General features: G+C 47.2%; 1 protein-coding gene across 1 annotated transcript; it reads left to right on the top strand.

Annotated features, from left to right (window-relative positions):
• The first annotated feature begins 6,944 nt into the window (after positions 1–6,944).
• DIPK2B (divergent protein kinase domain 2B) lies at positions 6,945–26,318 on the top strand. Its single transcript, XM_082065378.1, has 5 exons — positions 6,945–7,315; positions 12,102–12,366; positions 18,639–18,812; positions 20,870–21,158; positions 22,148–26,318. The coding sequence occupies exons 1-5, from the start codon at positions 7,092–7,094 to the stop codon at positions 22,486–22,488; spliced, it is 1,293 nt and encodes a 430-aa protein (XP_081921504.1). The 5' UTR covers positions 6,945–7,091; the 3' UTR covers positions 22,489–26,318.
• Positions 26,319–26,723: the final 405 nt, after the last annotated feature.

Raw genomic sequence — 26,723 nt, 5'->3', positions numbered from 1 at the left:
TAATACAGATAAGGTCAGATTTTAAGAACATGCTTATGTTTGCTCTACACAAAACAGGACCAGGTCTTTATCAGCTGTGATCCCACCTGAACAGGAATATAAAAATTTGTTAATGCATGTGTGAAAAGTGTCCCCAATATTGTCACGAGCAAATGTCAGTTGCAGGATGCCAAGAACATTTAAGACCATAGGGTTGTATCCTTTGGTACATGGAAAAAAAAAAGGTCACTGACTCATGTGCACTGGTAGTGTTAAAATTCATATTTGAATTCCCTAGTCCTAGCACTTGATATTGGTCAAGACCATTCCTAAGTTTAGTCAAGACAGTTTTCACATCTTTCTCACATACTACCTGACCTCTCATTGCATCCAGACATCTGGAATGATATAGTCGATGAAAAATATGGAGTAGCATACTCCCACTCAAAAATATTTAACCAGAGATTCCAACCTGATGGACAGAAATCAAATCAGACCAAACAATTGGTATCTAGAAAGAAATCCATGGTTTGAAAAAGATAGTAGTCTGCCACTGGATCAAACATCTGTCACATTTTATTCTTTCAGGATATATATTTTAAAATTTTTCCTTTTCCAGGTAATTAGGTCAGAAGGAATCTTTTCACACCCATATTTTAAATGTGTTTCACTTTGGTCTTGGAAACCAGACTGATATTTTAGCAGCTCCAGTTCATTAGCCAGCCCATTCCAAGAGTGTCTCCCTTCCATACCATTTTTATTGTAGATGACCCTGTTTTGTCCTGCATCTGCCTCACAGAGGAATTTGATAGAAAATTTGAAGTTACAACATCGAAAAATCTGCACTATTTTAAATCCTTTAAATTGTTGGGACACAGAATCAATAGCACATATCCAAGAAAAATACTGTGGGTAGGTGTTTCCCTACCAGAAAATTGTATGATGTTGAAATATTTCTTGTCTCCTACAGAATAAAGATCTTATTTGTTTATTTATTTATTTGTTTATTTAGCTTGAGGAGGGGTGCTTTGTTTCTTTGGTGAGGTATCGTCAAAGAATATTAAGAAGCACATGCAGTTTCAAATACAGTCACATGGACTTGGACTCCACACGAGGAGCTGCTTTGCTGAATGAGAGTTCCAGGAGGACACGTGCTGCTGCTTGTGTTTGCAAGGCCACCACTGATGGAGGACAAGTGCTCCTGGACAAGGAGCTTTTTTCCCTTTCCAGACAGCTCCTCCTTGCCTCTTCCTTGTGTGCTTTGTGCAGGGAGTGCCCAGCACACATTGATCTGGTGTGCAGCCAATTTTCTTTTCACTGTCATTTTCTCTTAGGCTCAAGACCCCTCTATCTCACTTTCTGTCTGTGGACACTGAGGCACCGAAATCCAGGATCCTCATGCACACTATTCGCTGCTTGGTGCAATTTCCCACAAATGCTGCAAACAACACAGTAGCTGATAGCATTTGGTGGCCTTTTGTACTGACATTTCAGCCTCTCACAAACTGGAACTGGCCTTATCTGTTGGCCACAGTGCCTGAGGCTTTTCTTCTAGCTGGCTTTTTCTTCTTCCAGCTGCCTAGCAGTTTTCAGAGGCAGAGATTTCTGAACAGCGGGTTTTCTCTTCTGCAGCAGAAGAACATAGTCAGGGAGAGTAAAAAAATACCACAGGCAGGGAACAGCAACTATTTTCTTACATTATTAATAGAGCAGATTATTGATGATTCAGATTAATTATATCCAGACTTACCAAACAATAGGAATTATTTCCTGGTGAGGCAAAAAAAATTCCAAATTTTTGTTTGTATTTTAGTCTTTTCATTGATTCGAAATGTAGAAAACTATGCAAAAACAGACACACATCAAATTTTCTCATAGTGAACTGAAGTGCAGCCATGCCGTACCAGCTCAGTTGGGGTGTTTGACACCATCCACACCTCAGCAGCCCTTTTTCTGTCTCTATCTTTCCTTTCTTGTTTCTCCCCCTCTCCCTTTCTCTTTCATCTTTCAGCAGAAGAAAAAGCAAAACGAATGGGGTGGGGAGAATAAGAATATATAACAGAAATTGTCCCATTACAAATCCAACTGGAAGAAAAATTTTCTATTGCAGATCCCTTCAAAACAGATGTTTCTTTCATAACCATGCAATAAGGAGGAAAACACACAAAAAGGAAGTGATCGCATCCTCCCAAATGTTATGAGTTTTGTGGCATTCAAAAAGACACATTTTTCGTTCTGAAAGAATTGAAAATGTGTCAAGCCTCTCTAGCTGTTAATCCACACATTCAGCCTGAACTGGGATTGAAGTGATAAGCAGCTCGATATCAAGTCCGCACTGGTTACTTGGCAATAGCTTAATGATTATCTTGGATGTGTTTAATGAAAAATACTATTAAGAATAATCATGTTGCACCACACCCTGAGCTGACTTCCACCCTGTCCTGCGAAGCCACTCTGTGCGGCAGCCAAGCTCTTATCCAGGCCCTGTAGGCAGTGAGACCCAGGCAGGGCCCACTGAGGAGCTCAGGAAGAGCAGGAACCTCTCCTCTTCCACCAAAAGTTTGATTTTTCCTGAATTTTGTTTATTTTCTGCATGTGCCAGTGAGATGCAACACCTCCCGAAACCCACTAGGCAATACACTGTTGCTCAGCAACCCCATACTTGCTGAGAGGGTTCTTTTGCAGCAGTAAAACTGACTTCAAGAGAAAAATGAGGTGACGTGACCCCCAAAACCTGCCAAAGCAGTAAGGTCCCCATGAGCAGATGCAGGTCAGTAGCACTGAGGACTCTGGCAGCAACACTGGCTGAGGAGAAGCAGTACTGCACCTTCTGCTCCTCTGCATCTGGTCTGTTCTGAAGCATTTGCTGGCAATTACCCAAATTTAATTAATTAGCTAATTAATAGAAAAGGTCTCCTGCTCTGCAAAGCCATTTCCAGTGTCTTAGTTAGATCCAGAGAGCAGAGCTGGCATTGTGTGTGGTTGGCGTGAGCCAGCAAGCAGCACCGATGAGGTGGGGAGAGGGCGGCTGCAAGGCCCCACCAGCACGAAACCCTCTCCTGGGGGCAGCCAGAGCTGCTCAGCAGTGGGAAAAGGCCGTGGGGACGAGTGGATTGCACAGGTGGACTGGGTGCAGACTGGGAAGCAGGTTAAATAAAAAGTGTATTTCATCCCATGAATACTCGGGAAAATCAGACCAGGTTTAGACAACCAGCAAATACGTACCCTTGTAACTTCCAGAAAAAACTGCTTCGTCCAGTCTGTGGGAGGCTGTTTCCCAGCCCAGGTACCATGGCTCATGGCCCAGCACAGTGCAGGCCATGCACACTGCATTTCCTGCAGCAGCTCAGCAAGCGCAGCATTGCTCCTGCCTCTTGCTTTTCCACACACATAAATACGGCAGAGCAACATTTCAGCTGCTGCTTTGCCACAGGCAGCCATGCTGGCTGCACATCCTGAAAAACGGAACTCTCACAGTGATTCAGACCACTCTTCCACCAAGAAAGGAGAGAAATGAGCCACCAGGAGTCTGAGACACCTCCACATTGCTGCTGTTTCAGACAAGTCTGAGGCTGCGTACCCCTAGAAAACTGACAGCTCACATCGGTGCTAAAATCTGCCTAAAAGAGCCTCATCCTGCCTTCCCTTCATCTCCTGAAGAGCCATCAGCTCAGCAGCAGGGGAAGGCAGGTCACCTCCCACTTACAGGCTCAATGAATTATGAAGACTGCAGCCAAACCCCTTCGAACCCACAGACACAGGGTTCTACAGACTGGGCTTTTTCAGGACCCAAAAGCTCCACTGCCAGCAAGGGCTGTGGCCAGAAGCAGGACTGTGCTGCCAGGGTGGGCGTCAGCACTGGGGTACCTGGCAGGTTGCCACAGTCCTCATGGAATATTGAGGAAAGAGAGATCAGAGCCCAGAGGATAAATAAACCTTTTAACCTCTGTCAGTAGAAACCATTCCAAAAGCTTTTCTGCTGCATTTGGTGCGACCCATGCGTTTTGGTACATATCAGAAATTTTTAAAAATGAAAACTTCTAGAAAACTAATTAGACTTTTCCATTAGGGCCACTGGAACTGCGCTCTCACATGGTTAATAGTGTTGCATAGAAGGATCTTGTTACAAGGTTTTTTGAGCGTCCCATCAGGTGGTTCAAACCAAACTATCAGTAGTGCTGAGCTCCAGCAGACCCCACTGTGATCAGCACCCTTAAAATCTGACCTACTAGTTCCACCTGGCACAGGCAGATGATCTACAAGGCTATTGAAGACCTGGACAATTGCCACGTACCACAATACCTACATGCCACGTTACCAGAAGAGAAGAAAAACAAATACAGGTTTGACGTTGCCTGCTGAACCACCTCCTTAAAGAAGAGGCTGCTTTCAGAAGCGCAGCCCATCTCACAACATGCAGCAAGATGTGGTTTCCTGGCTGCCATTTTAGGCTAGCTAAGAGGTACATGTACTCATTTTTAAGCTTTGTTTTCAGTGCCATGAGCATGAACGAGTGTTTCCTATGCATATCATCTGTGCTCGGGGACAGCCCAGCCTGAGGGAAAATGCTTGAGGGAATGAGGGGGCTCAGACCCTGGGGGCAAGTGCAAATGCCAGCAGCAAGCTCGAAGTGAGCATGATGGATCAACTCCCATTCTTTTAATAAAAAATTGCTTTTATAACACTTCACATGTGGTGCAGGTGTGATACACTGTAAAAAAACACAATTACACATGCTTTTCCTAGGGAAAGTTAAACAGTTTTTACACATGCCTAAACTATGCAAAAGTGCAGAAAAAATATGGCCATCAATGCATCATTAACAGAACAGAAATCCTGCTATCCATGTCATGGTTTTTTGTGCCAGAACATGAGGTTTGCTGTGGGAAAGGCACAGTCACCAGCTCCGGGTGGTGAAGCCCTCCCCTTTCCATGGGTCGCTGTGGGGCAGTGCAGGCCGAAGCAGCTGGGAGCCTGGGTCTCTGCTCTTAAAATTAAAATGGAAAATTGAAGACCAAAGGCAGGCAATTAAAACATTAAAGACACTGGATGATATGTATTTTATATGTTTATATGTATTTCATATGTTACACAATGAACACAAAGACACATTGCTGGTGTTTCATTCTGGTGCCATCAGGGGAATAGTTGGGCAGGGAGCAAGGTGAACATGGCCAGTGCTGCAGAGCTACTGGCAGGAAACAGCGGGAGGGGCTGATTTCTGCGGAGAGGAAAGGAGCAATGTACTGGCAATAGGAAATGCCAGGGATAAACTTCTGGATGTGGGAAACAGTGAACACCAGTGTTTATCCCTGCTATGGCTCTTTCCACCAGCACACCTCAAATAGCTCTATACTGAAGGAAAAGGCCAAATGTGAACATGGGCAATGCAGAGCCATGTGCTGAATACACTTGCTGATGTACCAGCACTGCCCAGACCCTCTCATTTGCAGTGCTGGTGGGGCTCATTATATCCCCTTTCCCTCTCAGCAGGGCTCATTATCCTCATCTGTGCTGCGCCCTGTAGACCAACCCTAAATGTCAGGATCTCCATTTTGCGTGTCAGGACGCACTGGGAGATGAAGAAACCTCCCACAAGGGTACGAAGTTGAGCAGAGGCCGCAGAACTCCCAAGTGACACAACTAACAAGTGTCTGAGCTTGCAAGAGCTGTGCTCTCTCCCTGCCTTGTGCTGTTAGGATTGCCCTCCTCCGGCAGCCCCTCTGGAAAGAGAGGGGCAATCAAAGAGCCTGGAGTAGCCACCTGCAACTCATACATCCTTTAGCCCCATCAAGCTGTGGTTATACGCTGGAGGGGATAATAAAGGATGGCTACAGTGTGTGGTTTTTGCCTTCAAAAATGCACTAGGAAATAGCTTGCCCTAGTGGCGTGAGTGGTCCAGCTTGGGGCAGGCGGGGGGGAACGAGAAGTCTCCAAAGCCTCAGTCTGCTTCTGCTCAGCTCCCATGGCGATATGCAATTCGTGAGAGCCTCCCATATCAGTCAAAACGCAACAAGATGGGGACGGGAGGGAAGCAAACCCTGGTGCCACTGCAGCAGCACGCTGCGTGCTGTACTGCTGTGCTCTGGGGCTGGGGTACAACATGGGACACCTCTTCAAGGTCTGTTTTCCCAGCCACTTCAGGCCGGGCAGAGTAGTCCTGCACCCAGCAACCTGGCCAGGATGGGCAGCCAGCAGTTTCCATAACTTAAAAATCTTTGGCCTGATGAGAGCCACTTCTGGGTATGATCGCAGTAGTTTCTAAGCACATTTGAAACTTCTGGCAAGCTTCCATGTTAGCCCCTGTCTCTTTATCTTCTTTCCAGTGCCAGGACCATCGGGCAAAGATACTCAAAAGCACACAAATCTTGCTGAAAAGCCCCATTTTCCAAGAGTGGCTTAGAGGCCAAGCTGTTACATCAGCTGGGTTGGAAATCTTCAGTCTATCCTGCTTTCCATGGCATGAAACACTGGGGTGCAATTGCTTTTAAACAACACTATTTTCAAGAAACAAAACAGCGATGATTCCACCTGACAGTCTTTTCAGTGCTTCTGTGAGAAAGGCTAAATGAGCCAAGAAAGCATCCGAGAAGTCAAGCGATGCGTTGTTGCAAATCTCCAGAAATAAAACAACACTGAGGGTCTGGCTTCTGGTAAAATGTGCATTTCTGCCACACTATTATTCCTTCCAAATCAGTTTTTACTAAGTGTCCCACATATGCCCTTTGCTCAAGCGACAGGATATCCTTCATTTGTCTGCACAAAGTGCAGATGAGACCTTCTTCGTGTTGTTTTCCAAGTCGGCTGATGGGAGGGTCAGCAGGGGCCAAAGCAGCTGCACCAAGTAAAGGAAAGGTAACCATGGCAACCCAAGTTATCTGCATCCTCCATGTATTTCCTTCTCCCCACCCTACATCATATCTTTCCCACCCAAAACTCAAGCCGATACAGCCAGTGACCAGCTGGCAGGATGGGGACTGTGGAAGGATCTCCTGCACCCAATGTGTCTTGCCGTGTTTCGGGACTCACCACTGCAGGCTGAGGTCATCAGAAAGAGACTGAAAGTATAGAGAGGGGTAACTTAAAAAAGACAGAGCTCTTCGCTACTGTAGATGGGGCGCTGGATATGTTGCCCTTGCTCCAGAGTTGCAGGTTCATTGATGCTGCTCCTGGTTTTAGCTCTGAGCTGTAATCCTTCCACAGCAGCAACAGCTTCTCCGTCTGCACCCCACATCAAACCCAGCTACAGTTTTGGCCGGACTTTCCTGGGACTTGACAAATGCAACGCCTGCATTGGGACATCCATTTGCAAGAAATTCTTTAAAGAAGAAATAAGGTCAGAAACTCAGCACAGTAATTTTTAAAGCATTCTGCATAGTAACTTAAAAGTTGCCTGTTAGTATTTCCAAGTACTTTAATGAGAGACAATGCAAAGAATAACTTAGCACCCAATTGCCATTACAGTGCCTAGTAATTTATTGAATTACTTTCTATAAGCTGCTGCTTTGTCTCTTTTCTCTTAAAGCCACACAAACATGATCAAATGTCAGCCCTCAATTATAATCTGAAAGTAAGAGTAAAAGGCATAACTTTTGGCATAAGGAGTGGCTCCAAAACAATTCAAGAGAGTGATGGGGGAAGGAAAGAGGGAAGGAAGAAATCAGTTTGTTAGATGTACTGGAAGTATTTTATCATGAGCAACTCAGTAAAGGTAAAGGCGGTTTAGCTTTATATGCTTCCAACATACTATGTTAACTACAAACGTATAAACATGCTATATAATTTTGTACCAGGTGCAAGAACAAAAATGTGCAGAATTTCACGTGCATGTTAACTAAGATCAAAAGCAGCCTAAACTTGCCTGAGGCACAAGGAATTTTGCACAATAGGTTTCTTATGCACTCAAAAATAGATAGGGCTAAATTACTAGTACACTTTTGGGAGGATTCTGTGAGAACTTGAAGGCAGAGGCAGAAATTGCCTCTGCCTCAAAGTCGATGAGACATATACTGTCCAAGTGGTCATCGATCGATCCAATCAGTTTTAGGCTGGAAAGCAGAGCATATCTGATGATGGCAGGGAAAATGTTGCCAGTGTATTTGAGGAGAAAGTTAAAGGCAGTGCTTGGCAGAGGAAGGGTTTATTTGGTCCGATAAGATTTATAGAGCCATATGCACTTCCTTTTATAGATATAAAAGCCTGGGGGACAAGAACTGATTATAGTAAAACTGTATTTTTAATGCTATAATGTAAGTAGTATAATATTGGACAAATCACCATTTCTATCTTAAACTATCCTATAAAATGTAGCATAGTAAAACCATAATGGTTTGTCCGGGGTGGACTTGTAATACCAAACATCCATCCTTCACTTGCTGCTGTTGGAAAAAGGCAGCTCATGGCTGTACTATGCCAGGGCACCCCTCGCTGTGGCACACTGGAAGTCCTAGCCATCATCACTTTGCTCTCTTGGCTTTCTGTCTCCCCCAGCTCGTGCCGACAGTAACACCAGGTCGTGCAGTAACTCAGGTGCAGCCGCACTGAGAAGGGCCAGGACAGCAGTGCTGGGTTTCTCCCAGCCCAGCCCAGACTCCTATCTCAAAAAAGCAGGATGGATTTGCAAACAGCATGTTCAAATGGCTGACACGGGCTGCTATGGGTCTGCAGGGGCTGGGGATGCGTTTGGGGTATGGCCTGCCCTACATTTTATTATCTGCAGCGGGGTGGCACAGGGGCTGGTTCCTGCCTCCTGCAGGCCCTTCACCACTCGCTTGTACAGAGTTTTAGGGTCCTACCACAGGTACAAAGCAGCTTCCATGGGTGCAGCTTGTTGCAGGTGCACTGTCTCGGTTACTCCCGCTTATCCACTGGGGAGGCTGGGGCCATGCAGACTCCTTCACCCCTACCAAAAGTAGCAGTGGCCTTCTGCAGCAAGCATCTGCCTCTGGCTGCACTGGTGGGTGGGAGAGAGGTGCTACGTGAGGGTAGGCAGGAGGTCCCCACGCTGGCTTTCCTCAGGGGACGGAGGGAAAGGGGTGCGGGTGTGTAGAGGGTCCAAGTGGGGTCTGGGAGTGCAGAGCAGCAAACGTGGGAGCATGATGCTTCTGCTTCAGGGAATGTAGAGGGGCTTCCTAAACCAGAGGTGCGCTTGGCTTCCCACGGGCAGTGCAGCACACGAATAAATGATAATGTATAGCTCTGCTCAGAGCACTTTGGAAGGGGTAACTTTCAAAAATGTGTTCCTGAGCAGTCAGTCAGCTTCAGGCTTTTCTTTGCAGGGGTTAAACTTGTTCTCCCACTTGATTTCTTAAACAGCCAGGATTTTTTGGCAAGTGGAAGCTTAAACAGGGGAAATTTCAGTGGCGCTTATGCTCTTTGATCCACCCCCGTGTACCTTTTGACATGTTCACAAAGGTAGATGGCACTTTTTGCTTCTCTGTGTTAATCCTGATTGCTTCATCAATTTTCCATCATTTCCAGGAGCTGCAACGTGCATTCAGACTTGACTAAGGAAGATGTGGGTTTTGTTCCCAGAATGGCTGGTGACACATCTTGTGCTCTAATGTTCTTTACTTCCCTTATCTTTGCCCAACTTTATCCATCTGTAAATGAGAATACCAAAGCCTGCCTACCAACAGACAGCAGCAGAAGTTTTCATAGAACATTAGATTTTGAAAACACTGTGAAACAGAGCTGACCAAAACTATTTGCAAAATTGTGCCAATACTGGCAATGAGTTTTGGCCAAAAGTAACAGGAAGGAAGTTTGGAAAACCTGGAATGCTTCAATTTGATGCTTTTCTTATATGGCATTTTTTTATTTTTGGTTTTAAGGCTTAACTTGTTAGATTTTCATCTTTAAAAAATGTAAAACTCCAAATGCAAGCAAAATTATTTTGGCTGAAAAAACAAAAACTTCATTTCATCCAGGAAAAAAAGAAAAACAAGTTGGGTTTTCGTCAACATTTAGTTCTAGGTTGATCTAAAATCTGCAATTCGTGACTCAGGTATTCACACAGATCTTACTGAAAGTCTTAATTAAAACGCATTCAGGTCCTTCGCTAAAAGGCTTCATACAAGAGTGAATTATTGTTACAGCACAACTTGATGATGAATCTTAAAAGTATCCAGCAAGTGTGCCAGGCCAATGCTGCGCTGCCCAGAAATGATGCCAAATACAGAATTGCTGCGGCCCATGCCGGGTTCCCAGGCCCACGTGGCTCTCCCCCGGGAGCTCTGCGGAGGAAATCACTCCATCCATGCTCAAACTAATGCTCAGCCCTGGATTTCACACATCCGTGCGCTGCCTTCATGTGGGAGGCGGTGCTTTCCTGGTATCTGCCTGATGTGAGCTCCCCTGAGCACACACCCTTGAGCCAAATCACAAGGCACATTTGTGCTTAACTAAAAAAAAAATTTGAAAAAGAAGGAAGAAAGAAAGAGGAACCTAGCCCATAGCCATCTCTTCCCTGTACGTGCCTGGCACACTGCCCCTGCTTTGCAGATTAGGCACTGGGTGGGGTCGTCATGCACAACAAATCACAGTGAGGCATAGAAATTATTCTCTGCCCTTTAGGGCTAGCACAAAAACCAGACACCCCTCCTCCCCCCATTCCACCACGCCCCACCCCCCCCCCCAAAAAAAAAAAAAAGCAAGGTGTTTATTTTCATGTCAGATGCCCTAATCATAGAGAAACTTCAGTTTCATATTGGGCAAAATGTCCAAATGAACGAAATGCCTGAACCCCCCACCTGCTCATGCAAGAGTCCAGGCTCCTCCAATTCTGGTCAGCTAGCATCTCTGTGGCAAACCTTTTGAAGGAGGCACATGACTAGAGCTGGAAGCAAAGGCAGGGCAAGCACCAGCATTTCAGGGAGATAGGCTTTCCCTCCCCTGCACAGATCCATGGTGGGTAAGGGGAGAGAGGTGCTGCCTTCAAGAAGGGTCATGTGGAGGGTGATGGTCGGTCTCTGATTATGGAGCGTGGCTAGCGTCACTGAGCCAGTTATTTGCTTGAAATCAGCAGAAATTAATCCCCCCAAAATTTCTCTGTACTGATCACCTTTCAGATTTTTCAATGTCTTTTCATCTAACTCCAGCTAGCTGATCCTGCAGAGAACCTCTTGCCTCTCCTGTTTCACTTCTGAGCTATCGGCTTTAATTTATGGTGGGATTAAATTAGAACGTGCTTTCTTACGCACTTGGGTAAGGAGGTTAGGGCAGGAGGTTTTAGAGGCAGCGAATGCATGACGTTGGCCAAACCAAAGGTCAGAGTTCAGCCGCCTTCCAAGAGCGGGTTACAGACATACTTAGAAAATAGGCACCGTGCTCCTCAGCTCCTGCATGTGTGACAACGTCTGTGGGAAGGGCTGAGGGGGCTGCTGAAACAAAAAAAAAATCACAGCCTAATTACCCAGCCCATATGCTCCCCTCCTGTGTCTGTGTAGGGGGAGCAAATCAATGCAAGATTTCCGTGGTTACAGCGGTGCCACACGCCCAGGGCACACGTCTCCCTGTCCCCCGCATCGCACCCCAAACCCTGACACTGCCTTGGGAAGTCACTCATGCCGGCTGCTAAAATACAGCCAGAGATGCTGGACCTGTTGACCCCAGTACTGAGTTAAAGCCACCACCTCAAAACAAAAGGTCTTTTTGATATTCCCAAATGCATTTATTGTCAGGAAGTTTTGTCATGCAGTGTCCGTTAAAGTGTTGAGCACTCCTTTTTTGGGGCCCTTCCTCTGGGATTAAGGAAATTTCAAAACTCCAGGGATTCCCTGTGAAATGAAACCCTGCATCACTCTCCCTTCCCTCCCTCTGTTTAGATGGCCCAAAAGACAGCATTTGAGCACTCCATTCCCTGCCCCGTCGCACTATTCATGACAAGGGATGGTTTAAGCAGGAAGCAAAGATGGACATTTTTTTCCAGAGCACATTTCCTTGGCCAACGTCTTTGGCTGGTTCTCCTCACTCCAGCGCCCATGGCCGCCTGCCCGTGGTCACTCAGCTTTTGCCGTGCCATGGCAGGAAGCCCCTGGGGCTGGCAACCGCGCTGGTGCTGTAGGGGTGTCTGTGTGGCTTGTTAACCCGCTCTCCGTGGGGTTCTCGTTTTGGTTTGGCAGGTTTGACACCTGGCTTTCTTCTCATTTAAAGCTGCCCCCCAGCTACCTGCTCAGCTATTCGGGCAACTACACCGATGATGCCAAGAGCTGGCGGCTCGTCGATATCACCCGGCTGACCTCCAAGTACCGACACGACCGGGCTGACAAGCGCATCTGCACCTCCCTACTGAAGACCAAGACCTGCAGCCTGGAACGTGCCCTGCGCCGCACACACCGCTTCCAGAAGTGGCTGAGGGCCAAGCGCCTCACCCCCGACCTGGTCCAGGTCTGTGCCCCACGGTCCACATGCCCCCCACCAATGGGGGAGTGGGGAGCCCTAGAGGGGTTGCCATGTGGTTTTGGGGTGGAGGGAAAAGGGTCTGAAGGAGGTACGGGTGCAATGTGCCAAGTGGAGGGCACACAATGGCTGGCTCTCTTCTTCTTGCCCTGGCTGGCAAAGGGGCAGCCCTGTGTCGCCCCAGCCAAGCCCACTGCCAGAGGGGAAAAGTAAAATGAGACCCTGATGGGAAGAAAAGGGCTGCAGCCCAGGGCCAACCCCCCTCCAGCCACAGGTAACCCCACGGTGCAGCCTGGCCAAGGCTGGGGCTCAGCCCCAGCAAGGAGGGCACCAGCTCCCGGCTCTTCATACAGGCTGAGGCTGAAGGCTCATGGAAAGCCATAGCACCTGCTGGCTTCAGGCACGGGGATAACATAGGGACATGCACACAAACATGGCAACAGCTCGTGTGAGGATATTTCTGCTGGGTTTTTGACCAGGGTAGCTTGGACCGCTCTGCTTGTGGCCAGCACGGTGAGCAGCACAGGCAGTTGGAGCTAGAGCCTCGATCCCTCACCCTCCTGTCATCTATAGCAAATGATCTCAGGCACGAAGAAGCATGCTGCCCTTTCTGTTGCAGTCCTGGTGTGTCACAGGCAAAGCCAGGACAGGCACGCGGGGGGTCGCTGTCACCAGACAGACAGGCGGCCATGGCGTGCACAGACAGATATGCAGGCAGGGCCAGCGTGGCAGTGCAGGCAGGTTCCAGAGGAGGGATGGTGACAGAGCCCTGCTCACGCCGAGGGACGCCACAGGCAGCCAGGGACAGACAGCAGGCACACCAGTGTGTTTTGCAGCAGGTGGCTTGAGTCTGAGAGCAAAAGTCCTCTCCTCAAATGCACACACATCTCCCCCACCTCATCCAAACAGCAGCATATCCACTGGCAAGGCGCAGAGGCCAGGGTACAGGTTGGATATATTCTAAACAAGACTCTGAGAGGCAAAGAAGGATTATTCCAGTACTTCTCCCCAGTTCCAAGAGAGAAGTGGCTGTGAAAAAGCGACTTATTTTTTTTTCCTATAAAGGCAACTGTTTCCTCCTGCCCGCACGCTGCCACATCCACTCAGCTTTGCTGAGTGCTAAAGATATGCTGCTTTAGCTTTTCCACTTCTGTTACCCGCGGAGCCACACGCCCGAGGAAGGAGAGCGGGAGACCCCATGCTGCAGCAGCAGGAGCAGGAGCAGCACCAGGGCTTGTGCCTGAGCTGCTCCCAGAAGGACTGACTCCAGGTACTGACAGCCTCACATTGGAGGTTACCCTGAAGCCAGCACCCTCCCAAGGGGTGAGGTGCAGGTTGACACGTGCTCTTTGGAGCTAAGCTATGCTGTACTTTGGCTAGTAACCTTGGGAGAAGGGGCAAATATGCATCTTTTCCACCCAGAGCATCCCTCACCTGAGTCTGTGGGCTGTGGGCAGGGGCATTTCCTCCCTCCCAGGGTGGCAGGGAGCAGCGTCCCAGGCACCTGCTGTCCATTGCTGTCCCCCAAGGCAGCATTGCAGGGGGCTGCAGGAGGGCAAGGCCAGGTGTGAGGCATTGCTGGAGTGTCCAAGGGGTTTGTGCAAAACTGTGTTGCCCCCACAGCAGTGCTGTGAGAAACAGGAGTTGAGAGCTTAAAACTTCCATTTGCTGGGTGCAGAAGTAACTGGAGAAATGTAGGTCTGTGGTATCTCAGATCTGCTGCAAAGTGAAGTCATTAGCTGAGCCCAAGTCCTTCTCCTTAAAAGGCTCTTGATGTGCTATACAGCTTTCCCTACCCTGTCCTTTCTGGAACTGAATCCCCAGATGAGCTGGCTGGATCGCACATGCATATGCATGTGCATATGCATACACACATACACGTGCATACACACATACACACGCATGCACACACACAAACGCCCGTGCAGCACCATGCAGAGGCACTGGCTGGAGCACCCTGGCATTGTACAGATTCAGTTTCTCCCAAGTGGCTGAATTTCCTCGTGCAGCATCAGGAAGCTGAGCTGACTCTGGCTCCAGGGTTGAACCTGGGGGGACATGCCCAGGGCCATGCGACATTTCAGCAACCCCTGCAGTATTTTAGCTGGAGAGGGGGCAGGAGGTTTCAGAGAGGCCAAGACCTTTGCACAGTGGCCTCAGGATTGCTCTGCTCATGTTTTCATGTTTTTTTTGTTCTGTAAATCGAGCAGGAAAACCTAACTGGGATATAAGTCCTTTCTAACACAGAATAGAATTGAATACACAGAGGAGCATAGCAATCCAGAGGCCCTGAGTTCTACCCTCACCACCTCCAGATTTTGGCAGTAATCACTATGTAAGATCAGGCATGTGCTCTGCAAAATGAATGCTGGTCTCACAGTGGTCTGAATTGAAAAACATCCTTCAGCAACAATAATTCAGACATACGGTGTGTGTGAGTTTGCATGAGACCCAGCCCTGTTGTGTGGGCCACCACAGGTTACAGGGTGATCCTGCCCAAGCCATCCAACCCCACAGAGACATACGTCGCTGCAAATGCTCACGTGCAGCACTGCTCTTCTGGCTTTTTTTTGCCAACTCTCTCTTTTCAGAGGTGTTAACAGCACAATGCTGTTGATGCCTAACATGATGCCCCATTCCCATTTCACAAAGCTGTGGTCACCCAGCAGTGTCTGTACTCCCCTCCTGTAGCTTTTCCTATATAGCAGCACTGAGGAGAGCTAATGGGCTCAGGTAATTTTGTCTTATAGAGCAGAGAATTACAACACACCATAATGTGCTCAAATCAAAATGACAGACCATGAAGTAATGTTTTTTCTCTTTACACTGCCTGCCCTGCCTGACCCAACTATCAGCCGTGCTGCCTGCCACAGTGATTATTTCACCCACCACGATGAAAATCTTTATTGGATGCAGCAAAGTCTTCAGTGTTAAGATCCAGCCCGCCTCGGAGACAAGCAGGATTCAGTTGAGGCTCAGACTGCACGGTAGCCCCAGCCACCCACGGCTTCACCCAGGAGCTCATCACCTCAAACCATGCCATGTGCATTTCCTGTTCAAGGGGAAGAACAACAAAAAAAGCAGGTTAGTTCCAGCACAGATTACCCACAGGGAAAATTTAAAGCCCTGTAAATTTACGAAACACAGCCTGGAAAATGCTGCAGGAAGACAAACAAAAGCAATACCAAGATGAAAAGCCAGCCATTTTCAGCCACTCTCTCCTAGATGGACTGTTTGAAACTGTTAACTGGCACCTCCGCCAGCCCCTGGCAGATGTGCCAGCACCATGGTTACGTGGCCAGTGCATCCCTTTGCTCACAGTGCACAAGCAGCAGCTCTCGGATCTGGCAGCTGATCCGTCCTAGGGAAGGACAGGCTTTACCAGGCTCCCAGAGCCACCTCTCAGACCTGCCGCCTCTTTGAACCTGCACCTCACCGTCAGAGACATCCTCCTGTAAACCTGCTGGCACCACCCGCACCTGACCCCCTGTGACAGGAGGACAATAGTGGTGATGCCTGCAATAGGGACCAGACTTGTGGCTTCACAGAGTGTACTCAGTTTCTCTGTTTTGCAGGTGAACAAAACCCTTGGATTCAAACAGCCTGGAGATGCAGCTGCTTTGACACCTACATTCAAATATTTCCTCCTGGATCCCACTCCAGACCTGGTTATTTGGTGAAGCTGCACTCAGGTGGAGGCAGATGAGGCAGGAGGCAGCTGTGCTCCTGAGCTGTGCCGTCCTTACTCGGGCTGGCTGAAGAGAAAGCAGAGTGAGGAAAAGTTGTCTTCCAGAGGTCGTCTTTACATCAGAGTGAAATCTGGGTGCATCCACGCTAGATGCGCACACATAAGCATACAAGAGTCTTAAACACATCATAATGGGCAGTAGGGAAAAAAATAATCACACCCGAATGTAGGTAGCTATTGCAGGAGCTACCCATTATTGCATATAAAAATGTGGAAATTTAATCAAAGTAAATAAGAAGCTTTCCATATCAATGACAAACAAAGCATCGGGCTGTCTGCCAAGTCATACTGCAAATGGCTTTGGATATTGTGAAAAAAATCAGTATCTCCAGTGTATCAAGTATGTGTTCTTCAGACTATTCTTCCATCTACATCTTTTTGTCTGTTTTATGGCTTCAGCTCTTGTTCTGCTGTAGAGGTGTCAGAAGGGGAGGCCTTGCTCTGCCGAAACACTTGAGCAGGTGCTGAACTTTGTACATTTGAATAGCTCTGGCCCCACTCTCCAGCCCTGGTGGATGTGCCTTCATTAAAGCATAGGAAGCTGCACTGATGGTTGATATAAATGTGGCAGCACCCAGCCCTGCTCCTCTGCTCCTACACCATTGCTGGTATGCCTGGAACGATTCCCCAGAAAACGAGCAGACCTGACCACTGTGTGCCCACGTCCATGTCTGTCTTAACAGGGTGAGCTCTGACCTTGGAAGAAATCCTAATTACAACTTTCACACATTCTCTGCCACCATGGTTTCTCTTCCGCCTGTATACTCTTAAGGGTCTCAGCTTTTGCAAACTCCTGGAGGCAGCAAGGCTTTCTAACTTTGGCTGTAAATAACTGCATATGCACTGAGCTGCCAGATACTTTCTCCACCTTTTGTCTGTAACACAGCTCTGTTCTCCTCAGTTTTTCTCACTTCTCCTCCAAAGGGAAAGTGATAGAGTCAGCCACAACACGCCTGCAAGCACTGCGAGACAGAAATCTATAACCATCACTTCCTTCCCCTCCTTCTATGGTTTTAGATAATTAGGTCAAAAAATACTTCCTTCATAGGGCTACACCAGAGGACAGAAGTGTATGAAGACTTGTAACTAGAATTATTTTTGACGAATTCTTTTATTCTCTTGGGGAAAAAACCAAAAACCAAAACCAAAACATGGTGAAACAAGGCTGCAGTCTCAGTTGAGTTTTTCGGGTAGCTTTGACCAGTTATTGGCATTTAAGGCTTGTTTCATGCAACCAGTGCCAAAGGAATGGGTGGTTGGGACCCCACTGAGGCTGGCAGGGAGGCAGGGAAGGAGATGTGGAAGGTCTGGTCCCCCCTTTCTACTTCTGACCAGCAGTACAGCACACTCCTCCTTTCCTTGTTGGTACCTTTCTTTGTCATGGCTGGGTAATAAGTGTTTTATGCCAAATGAACAGCTCACACAAGACAGGTTGAGAGAGCCCTACCTAGAGTTACCAAATGATTTGGGGAGAACCTCAGTCATACCTTTGCTCTCAGCATGAAGAATGCCAGGGAGCAATGCAAGCTCCAGTGCCATTTCCTCTGAAGCACATCTCCCAGCCGTTGAATTGTAAAGAAAGCTCAAAAAAGTAAATCTGGCTACTGGCATTTGGAAGAAAAAGCCTTAGCAAAAACATAATTCCCTTCCCCAGGAGAGGCACGGTAGGGCAGCACTTCTGTGCCACTATGGGCAACTCTCAATATATCTGCTTTCCTTAGCTATTAATGAAGACTGACTTCAAAACGAAGGCCTTTTTCGACTACTCAGGTATACATTTCTCTACCCTTTGTCCCAGCCATAGATTGCTTGTGCAATTTTAAAAGCTAAACCTCCAAATCTGAAAGGTGAAATACAGTGATGGTTGACTCCATTAGCCCAACAATTCTTTATTTGTTGCTGGTATTTACAAAATATAGGCACAGGCTGTTGTTTTTCATAGTTAATGAACAAGTTTATCAGAGAAAAAATATATCCTGTACTTGTTCCTGCATACAGTGTTTATTTACACTTTCAAGGTCATGTTTACTGACCTTAACAAATAGTATTTACAAGAACACTGCTCACAGGCTAAGCAAATAGTGAAGACATTATTTAATGAGTGAGTGACTCACTGGCTTAACAGCAGGGAGGCCCCCACCAGCGAGCCGGGATGCCAGGGCTGGAAGCCCGGGCGGAGGGAGGAGGCCTCCTGGTGCAGAGCAACGTGGTACCATGCAGTCAGGAGGAGATGAGGTTTGCAGCTTCCATGGCTCTGCCACTAAGACTGACTGCCATTTTGGAAGCCTGAGCTGTGAACAGGCATTTTTGGATGGCACCGTTTTTTTTCCTAGGAGGGGGTTTGCTGTTGGGATGCCCTCATGTGTCTGTATCCATCAGCAGCTGTGCCATCGGGGGCAGAGGTGCAGTAGGCAGAGCACAGAGGTGCCCGTAACCCCAGCACTGGCCAAGAACATCACAACATCTCAGCCTGGAAAATAAACATCTTTGTCGTGTCTTCCCCTCTCTCCAGGGCCTGTCTAGCCCCATGCTGCGCTGCCCATCCCAGCGGCTCCTGGACAGGATAGTGCGGCGCTACGCTGAGGTGCCGGACGCTGGCAGCATCTACATGGACCACCTCACCGATCGGGACAAACTGCGCCTGTTGTACACCCTGTCAGTAAATTCACACCCCATCTTATTACAGGTACATAGCACCTTGCCCTGGCTTGAAATGCCACCCCGCAGCCCCCCCTGCAAGCAAATCCTCACATGAGATGTGCGTCAGCCCCGAGCTGAGGAGTAGTCCCAGCCCTGGCCTTTGGCAAGCTTCCTAGCCTTCATGAAGTGTGTTTTTTTCTGTGGGGCTGGGTGGCTGAAGAGGGGCAGACTCGTGCTGTGCTCCTTGCATCAGCCTGTGAAGTTGTGGAGAGACATGGATGCCCAGCCCCTTAAATAAATCAGAACCCTGGTGGGTTATTGCACTAGCACACTGTGAAAGCCAGGGTTTTACACATCCCTGGTGTATGTACTACGTTTGCATTGCTAATATATTATTCAAAATCACAGCCTCTTTAGAAAAGAGAAAGAGCATGCCTTAGTGTGGGAGGACCAAGATACAGCGTTGAGGTTGAACGTGGACTTGAGGAGCACTGATTTGCCAGGCTCCATATGCCAGCACTGTTCGTCCCATTTGCATGCCACTGATAACTAGCTCCATGCCATAGTGCAGTTTTGCAGAGGCATTTGGTGGAATCCCAAATACAACTGAGCCCTGAATTTGAAGGCAGAGAGCTGAGAGGCTTCGCATCCCTCCTGTAGCACCTGACTCCTCTTTTTCCTTACACATGTCCCTTTGGGAGCAGCCTCACCCTTCCACCACCACCGTCCCACCTTTATCACAGAATCATAGAATCATTCTGGTTGGAAGAGACCCTCAAGATCATTGAGTCCAACCATAGTCTAACTCTAGCACTAAACCATGTCCCTAAGAACCTCTTCTATACACTTTTTAAACACCTCCAGGGATGGTGACTCCACCACTTCCCCGGGCAGCCTGCTCCAGGGCTTCAGAACTCTTTCCACGAATAATTTTTTCCTAATATACAATCTAAACCTCCCTTGGTGCAACTTGAAGCCATTTCCTCTTGTCCTGTCACTTGTTACTTGGGAGAAGGGACCAACACCCTCCATGCTACGACCTCCTTTCAGGTAGTTGTAGAGAGCCATAAGGTCTCCCCTCAGCCTCCTGTTCTCATTGTTGTTACCTCCAGCCCTTTGACATACCATGAAGAAGAGAGGCAGAATCTGTCTCCTGCCACAGGAGAGGGGAGTGCACAGGGCTCTGCCAAGGCCCATGGAGGAAGAATGGTGCTCATGCTCTGGGAGTCTGCCAAGGGTCATTCAGCCACCCTGGCCACAGCTCACTGGGGCATGAGGGTGTGTCTCTCAGCACTGTAAAGATATGGGAATGCAGCTTAAACAGGTGAGAAAAATATACTGAAGAGAAATGGCTTGATTTTACATGGGTGTCCAAAACACCTTTACAGCAGAAGGATGAAGCAACCTTAAACATGAAACTGGATGAGTTCATAACTCTGCCTTGCCAGGGTCAGTGGTGCTGCGGAGACAGACAAGTTATATTGTGAATGGCAGAAAGCTTTGTGTTGGCACAGCTTAGCGGTCATGAGGTTTGTTTTCCAGATGGGATAACTGCCAGGCTGGCACAAGCTGCAGTGATGTGGGGAACCCAGCGCAGGTGTCCCCACTGTAGCAGACAGCCAGCACTTCTGTCCCTCAGACTGCAAAGTCTCTTACAAAATGGCCAGGCAGTTCTTATGAATTAGTAAAAACTGTTTTAGCCCCACCTCACCTCCAAGTCCTGACTTCAGCTATGCAGTGCTCATGAGAGACACATCAAAGGCTCCATAAAGACACCTAGAATTATCTCTTCTGTGCCTAAAATTTTCATGAATTTGAAACTTATCTTGGACTTTCTGGTGGAATAGATCTTGAAATATCAGATATTTCTTAATTTAGAAATAGGGGAGAAAAACCAGCAGCATAGCTGCTCCAGGAAGGACCAGCACTTTCCCTGGCTGCTGGAGAAGGCTGGGCTGTGGAAGGGTGGTGAGCTGCTTTAGAAAGCAAAACACGAGCTGACCAAAGCACTTGAAAGTCCCTGAAGAGGGAGGTGGATCCATGGGCATGGTTTAGCGGCCAGAGGGCAGGGACAATCAACCCCATTTCCCCTCTTCCCGGCAGATCTTCCCCGACGTGGAGGGATGGCCCTTCCCGCGGTACCTGGGCTCCTGCGGGCGGCTGGTGGTCAGCGCCAGCACCCGGCCCCTGCGTGACTTCTTCGGCTCTGCTCCTGAGGTAGCCGCCGACCTGGCCCTCCAGCTCCTCACTGTCCTCCGCTCCATGGGCACCAACGACCTCAACTATTTCTTCTACTTCACCCACGTGGATGGTGGCACCTTTGGTGTCTTCAGCAACGGGCATCTGTTTATCCGAGATGCTAGCACACTGGGGATTATCGACAAGGAGGAAGGTACTCAGCAGGCTCAGCAGGCTTCTGTCGCAGGAGGGCTCAGCGAGGGGAAGGTGACAGGAAATTTGTTTGTGGAGTCAGTGGTTTGGTGACCGACCATGGGCACTTATGTCTTGCCTGACCCCCTCTGTGGCTGGCAGCAGCATTCAACATACACGGTGCTGAACGCTCACATTTGGAGTCTTCCTAAATTACCTCTTTTTAAAGTTTTGCCACACAAATGTCAATATATTCAAGTAGAAATTTCAGAACTTCATTTATTTTAAGTATTGGGTCAAATCAGACTCTCTTCAGGTGCACTGATCACATTAACTAATAACCATTATTATAACAACACAATCTCCCTTTTGTCTTTTTCACATAAAATCATATTCACTTTTCACAGGTTACATTGGTCTACTCCTGGAAGCAGAGCTAGTCAAAGACTATCCCACCAATAATTTAACAATTTTACTTTGAATGTTCAAATTTTCAAAAGGCCTTTGCTCATCTCATACATTCAGCTGAGTAGGTCTCAAATATTTAGAAGCAGCTCTCAGAGAATTTTCCACTGGATTTCTTTTTCTTGTCCCAACAGCTATTGATGTTGACTTGAGTCCAGCTCGTTGAGCTGTTTTTGCAATTTAATGATTTTGGGTAACATGGAAAAATTATGGGTTTGACTATTTGCGGTAGTTTTTATAGGAACTCCACATTTTAGGTTAGTACTCCAGTTCTTCTTGTTCTTCTGCATCAGTTTGACTCGACAGACTCCTCTCCACTGTCTCTGTCAGGCAGTTCTGCAGAGCTGTCTTTCAGAAAAATATACATATTTCAGGAGAGAGAAAATTAGCCCATATACAGCTACAGCACAGAGTACACGGTGGTGAAAGGTAGCCGTATCCTTTAGATAGTGACAAGCCCCACGTTAATACAGAGGTACAGACATATGTGATTACCCAAGATTTCACTACCGTGCTTCTAACAACTGGTTTAATTGTCTCTAACAGGGAGCCAGCTGATGGACGACCAGCAGGAATACAAAGATATATTTAGCTGTTTGACTGTGGACTGTCAGTCTGCCTTTGTGTCCTGTGACTCCATCGGAGAGAAGCACAGCCTTGTCATGGTGTGTCAGGAGCTTTTGCCTAAGCTGCTGAAGGGGAAATTCCTGCAACCTGTGCAAGGTCAGATAGACAGCTTCCTGCAGCACTGTGCTGATGGCTTCACCGATGACCAGGGCATCAACGAGGCAGTTGCAAAGCTCACAGAGCTCCTGAAGCCTCTTCGGTCTTGTGATTCCCGTTTTGCCTACCGCTACCCTGACTGCAAATACAGTGACAAATACTGATGGCTTTGGAGGAGGGGGTCCCCTGGGAAGGACGGGGATCGTGTCAGTCCCCTGCCAGCGTAGGAAGCAAGAAGGAACCAGGGTAGCTGGGAAGAGCTGCACCAAATCTGAGGCTTCCTCACAGGCAGAGGAGAAGGGAGCAGAGCACACATGGGATTTATTGTTTGTCTCCCAGAGATGCATTTGTCACAAGGAATGTCAGACATGATGTAAGATTTATGGATTATTAGCATTATCATGAGTGACGGGGGCTACAGGATTAATAAATCTTATTCACATATTTTGGCCTTGGAGGAGTTTTCCACGCTATCTGTTAAAAAAAGTCTCTGAAGGAGCATGCTCAGAACTAGCTAGATAGAAGAGCATTATTCCCAAGTCTTTCTGGTTGAGATCATACAAATATAATGTGGAATGGATGGAAGCATTTATGACTTTCCTTGTGGGGATTTTTATATTATAGATAAACTGAACCACCGGATCAGTTCCATACCATCACCCCTCACAGATCACTTTTATAAAATATTTAAATTTTATTGCTTTTATGGCACACAGAAGAGAAAAACGCATTCGACAGCATTAAAAAGCTGAAAGGCCCTGTGTCTCTTGAGGCTCAAGTTCTCTAATCCCCAAATATAATTACTTTTAGTCTTTCCCAAGTTGACAGGCAGCAATTGGACAGTAACAAAGGTTCTTGTTTTAAGATCAGAAAAAAACCCAGCTCTGGGATGTGATTGTCCAGTAGATACTTCCACACTTTTCTCTCTAAAGAAAACAGAAGGAACCATTTTAACACAGGGCCATTTAAATGAGTAAATTACCTTAAGAGAAGAAACAACACAGGCAGAGGATGAGAGATTTGCTTACCCTGAACCCAGTGAGACTTGCTGAAGACTCAGTACTCCAGTGTACATGCTGGGGCACCCTTGAGAGCTGGGACATCTAAGTCCTGACCAGCAAGAAGTGCAGCCATCCTCATCAGTTTGCCTTTCAAAGGAGGAATCAGTAAGCCAGTCCCCAAGGAGCCACTCAGGCACCTAAAATTTGGTGTGGTGTACTCTTTCTCTGCAGCGCTGTTCACCTTGGGACTAGTTGCAGGTGCCTCATTTTGTGGGGGAAGGTTGCAAAAATTGCAGATTTGCAAAACACAACTTTCCCACCCAGCACCTGTCAGTCCCTGTCCCGTGTTCTCCCTGTGAGGCATCAGAGGTCCACACCAAACCTTCCTTGATGTCTAGGGGACCCGACAGGCCTCACCTGGGTTTGGGGCTTTCTCCTGAGATCCAGGTGCATGGGAGTCACAGAGCAAATTTGACTGAGCTGAGTCAGAAACTAGACTTTCTGGATCTCCCATAAGTATTTTAATCACGGAAACAGTCTTCCTTTAGCCACGGTTAAAAAACTAAATCAGTAACAGCATAAAAGCAGAAAAAGGTATGAGTGCATTTGCATTTTTTAATCATTGTACAGAGTTACCCAGAGCAGGAATGCAAGTCAAGATTTTATGTTGGCTGTGGAGGGGCTCCGTGCACACAAAGCACCCATCCTGGGGTTCAAGGCAGGTTTTGCAGATAGATTAGGCACCCAAAGCCACACACACATATCACACAGGGAAAATCTGCCCCAGGACATTAATTTTGCCTTTCCTCCTGGCATAAAGTATCAAGTGCACCTTTCACCTCTCAAGAATTAGAAACACTGAAAATAATTTGTAGGTAAATTTAGCTCCAGGCCCAGATGGTTCAACAGCAAAAATGTTTAAATATACAGCCTAAGCTATGGCTGCAGCCCTCTTTCCTGATTTCAGTCTATTTCTATATCATGGCTCTCTTCCAATGAGAAAAACATGTCCTTCTCTGCGATCCACAAGGCTGACTAACAATCTGCTTTCAACAGTTTTTCTTGAATGTGTCTGCATCTCCAACCTCTCGGTCTGTGATTTTACCTGGTAGCTGGGTGTTATCCCTGGGCCCCTTCCTCTCCAGCCAGTCCCCACCATGGTGCCAAGTGTCGGCTGCCTCACATGGGGCTGGAGGAGCTCCTGGTGAGTCAGGCTGGCCTCTGATTCCAGGTTCTTTGGTTTTGCCATGGCTTGACTTGCCTTGAAAGGAGGAGCAGCCTTTGCAACTGGGCTCCACAGTGCGCTCACTCCTCTCCTGCTCTCCCAGGTGTCCGGGGCTTTTGGGTTTTTTTCACCACACACATTTTCCTTTTGCAAATGAGCCTTTCATCCACTGCACAGCTCAGTGCAAAATGTCTCCTGGGCAGCAGAGCATCTCTCTGCCATCAAACCAGCCCAGGGAAATGCAGAGGGGATGGATGTGATCAGCACCTGAGAGAACAGCAGCAGCAAGCCTGGATCTCTCAGGTCTAATCTGGCATCAGGCAAAAGTGCTGAGAGGTGTCACATGGGCTTCGGCTGAGCCCTGATCCTAATGTGGGATGTAATCATGATCCTAAAATGCTGGGTGTAAAAATGGAAGAACCATGGTCTTCCACTGCTACTGGACTCAGTTGGCAAGACTGCAACAGAAGTCTTGAAGCACATTGCATCTATTTTTACACAGCTTGATTCAAAGTTGTTGAAGCTGAGAAGAGTCTCCCCACTGCTTTCAATAGATTTTGATATGAATTAAAAGAAAAAACTCAACAAAATGATTAAAAATAACAGAATCATGGATTTAAAAACTACTAAAGTGTTGGGAGCTGTGTTCACCACCAGTTTCTCTTCAGACATCGATTACAAAGGCCAGGCTCATGCAAGACTGCAACTAATATGCCAGCCATAAAATCAGTCCATGGCTCAGAGAACAATAATTTTCCTAAACTAAATCTCATTTCCCTATATTTCCCTGGCTTTTTTTTTTTTCATTGCCAATTTTTTCTCTTAATGTTTTCCTTTTTCTTGGCAGTCAGACCCTGGAATTAGTGCCCACCCTCTCTGCCAGCTCCAGTCAAGCCATGAAATGCTAGTAGGCCAAGCTCCAAAAGGATGTGAAATTAATTTATAAATGGCAATTATTTTAAACCTAATCCTTCCCAAAAGAACCCTCGAGCAATTTTTTCCTCTCTGTGTTCAAGTGATTTCTGATGGTGGCTTTGTGTGAGCCTTTGCAAACTGTTTCTGGTAACAACTTAAATGTTTCCGCAGCAGGACAAGGATGGCAGGAGGTCTTCCACCGGTCTCACAGTCAGCCTCAGAGCTTCCTTTATTTGTTGGTAGTTTGCCTCTGTGTCCAGCTCTTTATCAGGTGTCACACATTTTAAAGTTTTCATGTCAAGAAGTTTGTAAAGCTGTATTTTTTGCCATATTCTGTCTAGCAGTGTATTTTAACACTGTTGTTAATCAGGGGATGAGGGCTGCGTGTGGGCAGCCCTTAGCAAGTGACAGCCACAATTTCACCCAGTGTAGTTCACCACTCCCCTACATACCATCCTCAGCCAGTGCCTTCACACGTTCTGACACCTCCCGACCAGCGCCCATGACAGGGACATTGCATGTCCAAAGGGAAGGTGGTGTGGTGTGTTTTACCAGGAAAACCCACACAGGTATTTGAAGTCAAGGTGTCTGGTAACATGCAGGGCATCCCACAACCTTCTATCAGGGATACTTCTGTTATGATCAGTCCTGGGTTGGAGGTCCAGGTTTCCCACTGCATAGCTTCTGTGGGTGATAATTTATTGCCCCACTTTGCACACACACACATACACACGCTCCACCAGCTTCTTCCTACAAGGGGCTGTCAGAAAACTTTGTGGCATTTTGGAGAATTTAGGATCAGTGCTCAACAGCTCCATCCACAGGAACAGCCAGATGAACAGATTTCATGCATCTTTCCAGCAAGCTCAGCTAGCAACAGTTTTTAGTATTTGGCTTCTGGTTTTCTGAGACTTTAGGATGCACTTGGATCTCATTTGCCAATTACTCTCTACAGTCAGCTGCTCTAGATACTTGATTCCTAATTCTTCCTAAGTTAAGACTCAGCTTCTCCCATTATCTTGAAAGTAGAGCTTTAACAAAAATATTCAATGTCACGAGATGTTACGAAATCATAAGAGCCAGCACCACAATATTCTGAATTGGTTCACCAAGACACATTAATTTGATTCACAGGTGAGTCTAGCTGCTACTGTACCATCTATTTCTCTAATTCAGTGCTGAAAGGAGCTTGGTAGCCATCCTGAAATTAAAAAGAAACAAAGACTAATTTCAGGGAAAGGAAAATTAAATTAAAATA

The sequence above is a fragment of the Streptopelia decaocto genome (genome assembly GCF_964273445.1).
Source record: "Streptopelia decaocto genome assembly, chromosome: 1".
NCBI lineage: Eukaryota > Metazoa > Chordata > Aves > Columbiformes > Columbidae > Streptopelia > Streptopelia decaocto.
The sequence above is the reverse complement of the archived record's forward strand: the minus strand, read 5'-3'. Positions and strand labels throughout refer to the sequence as shown.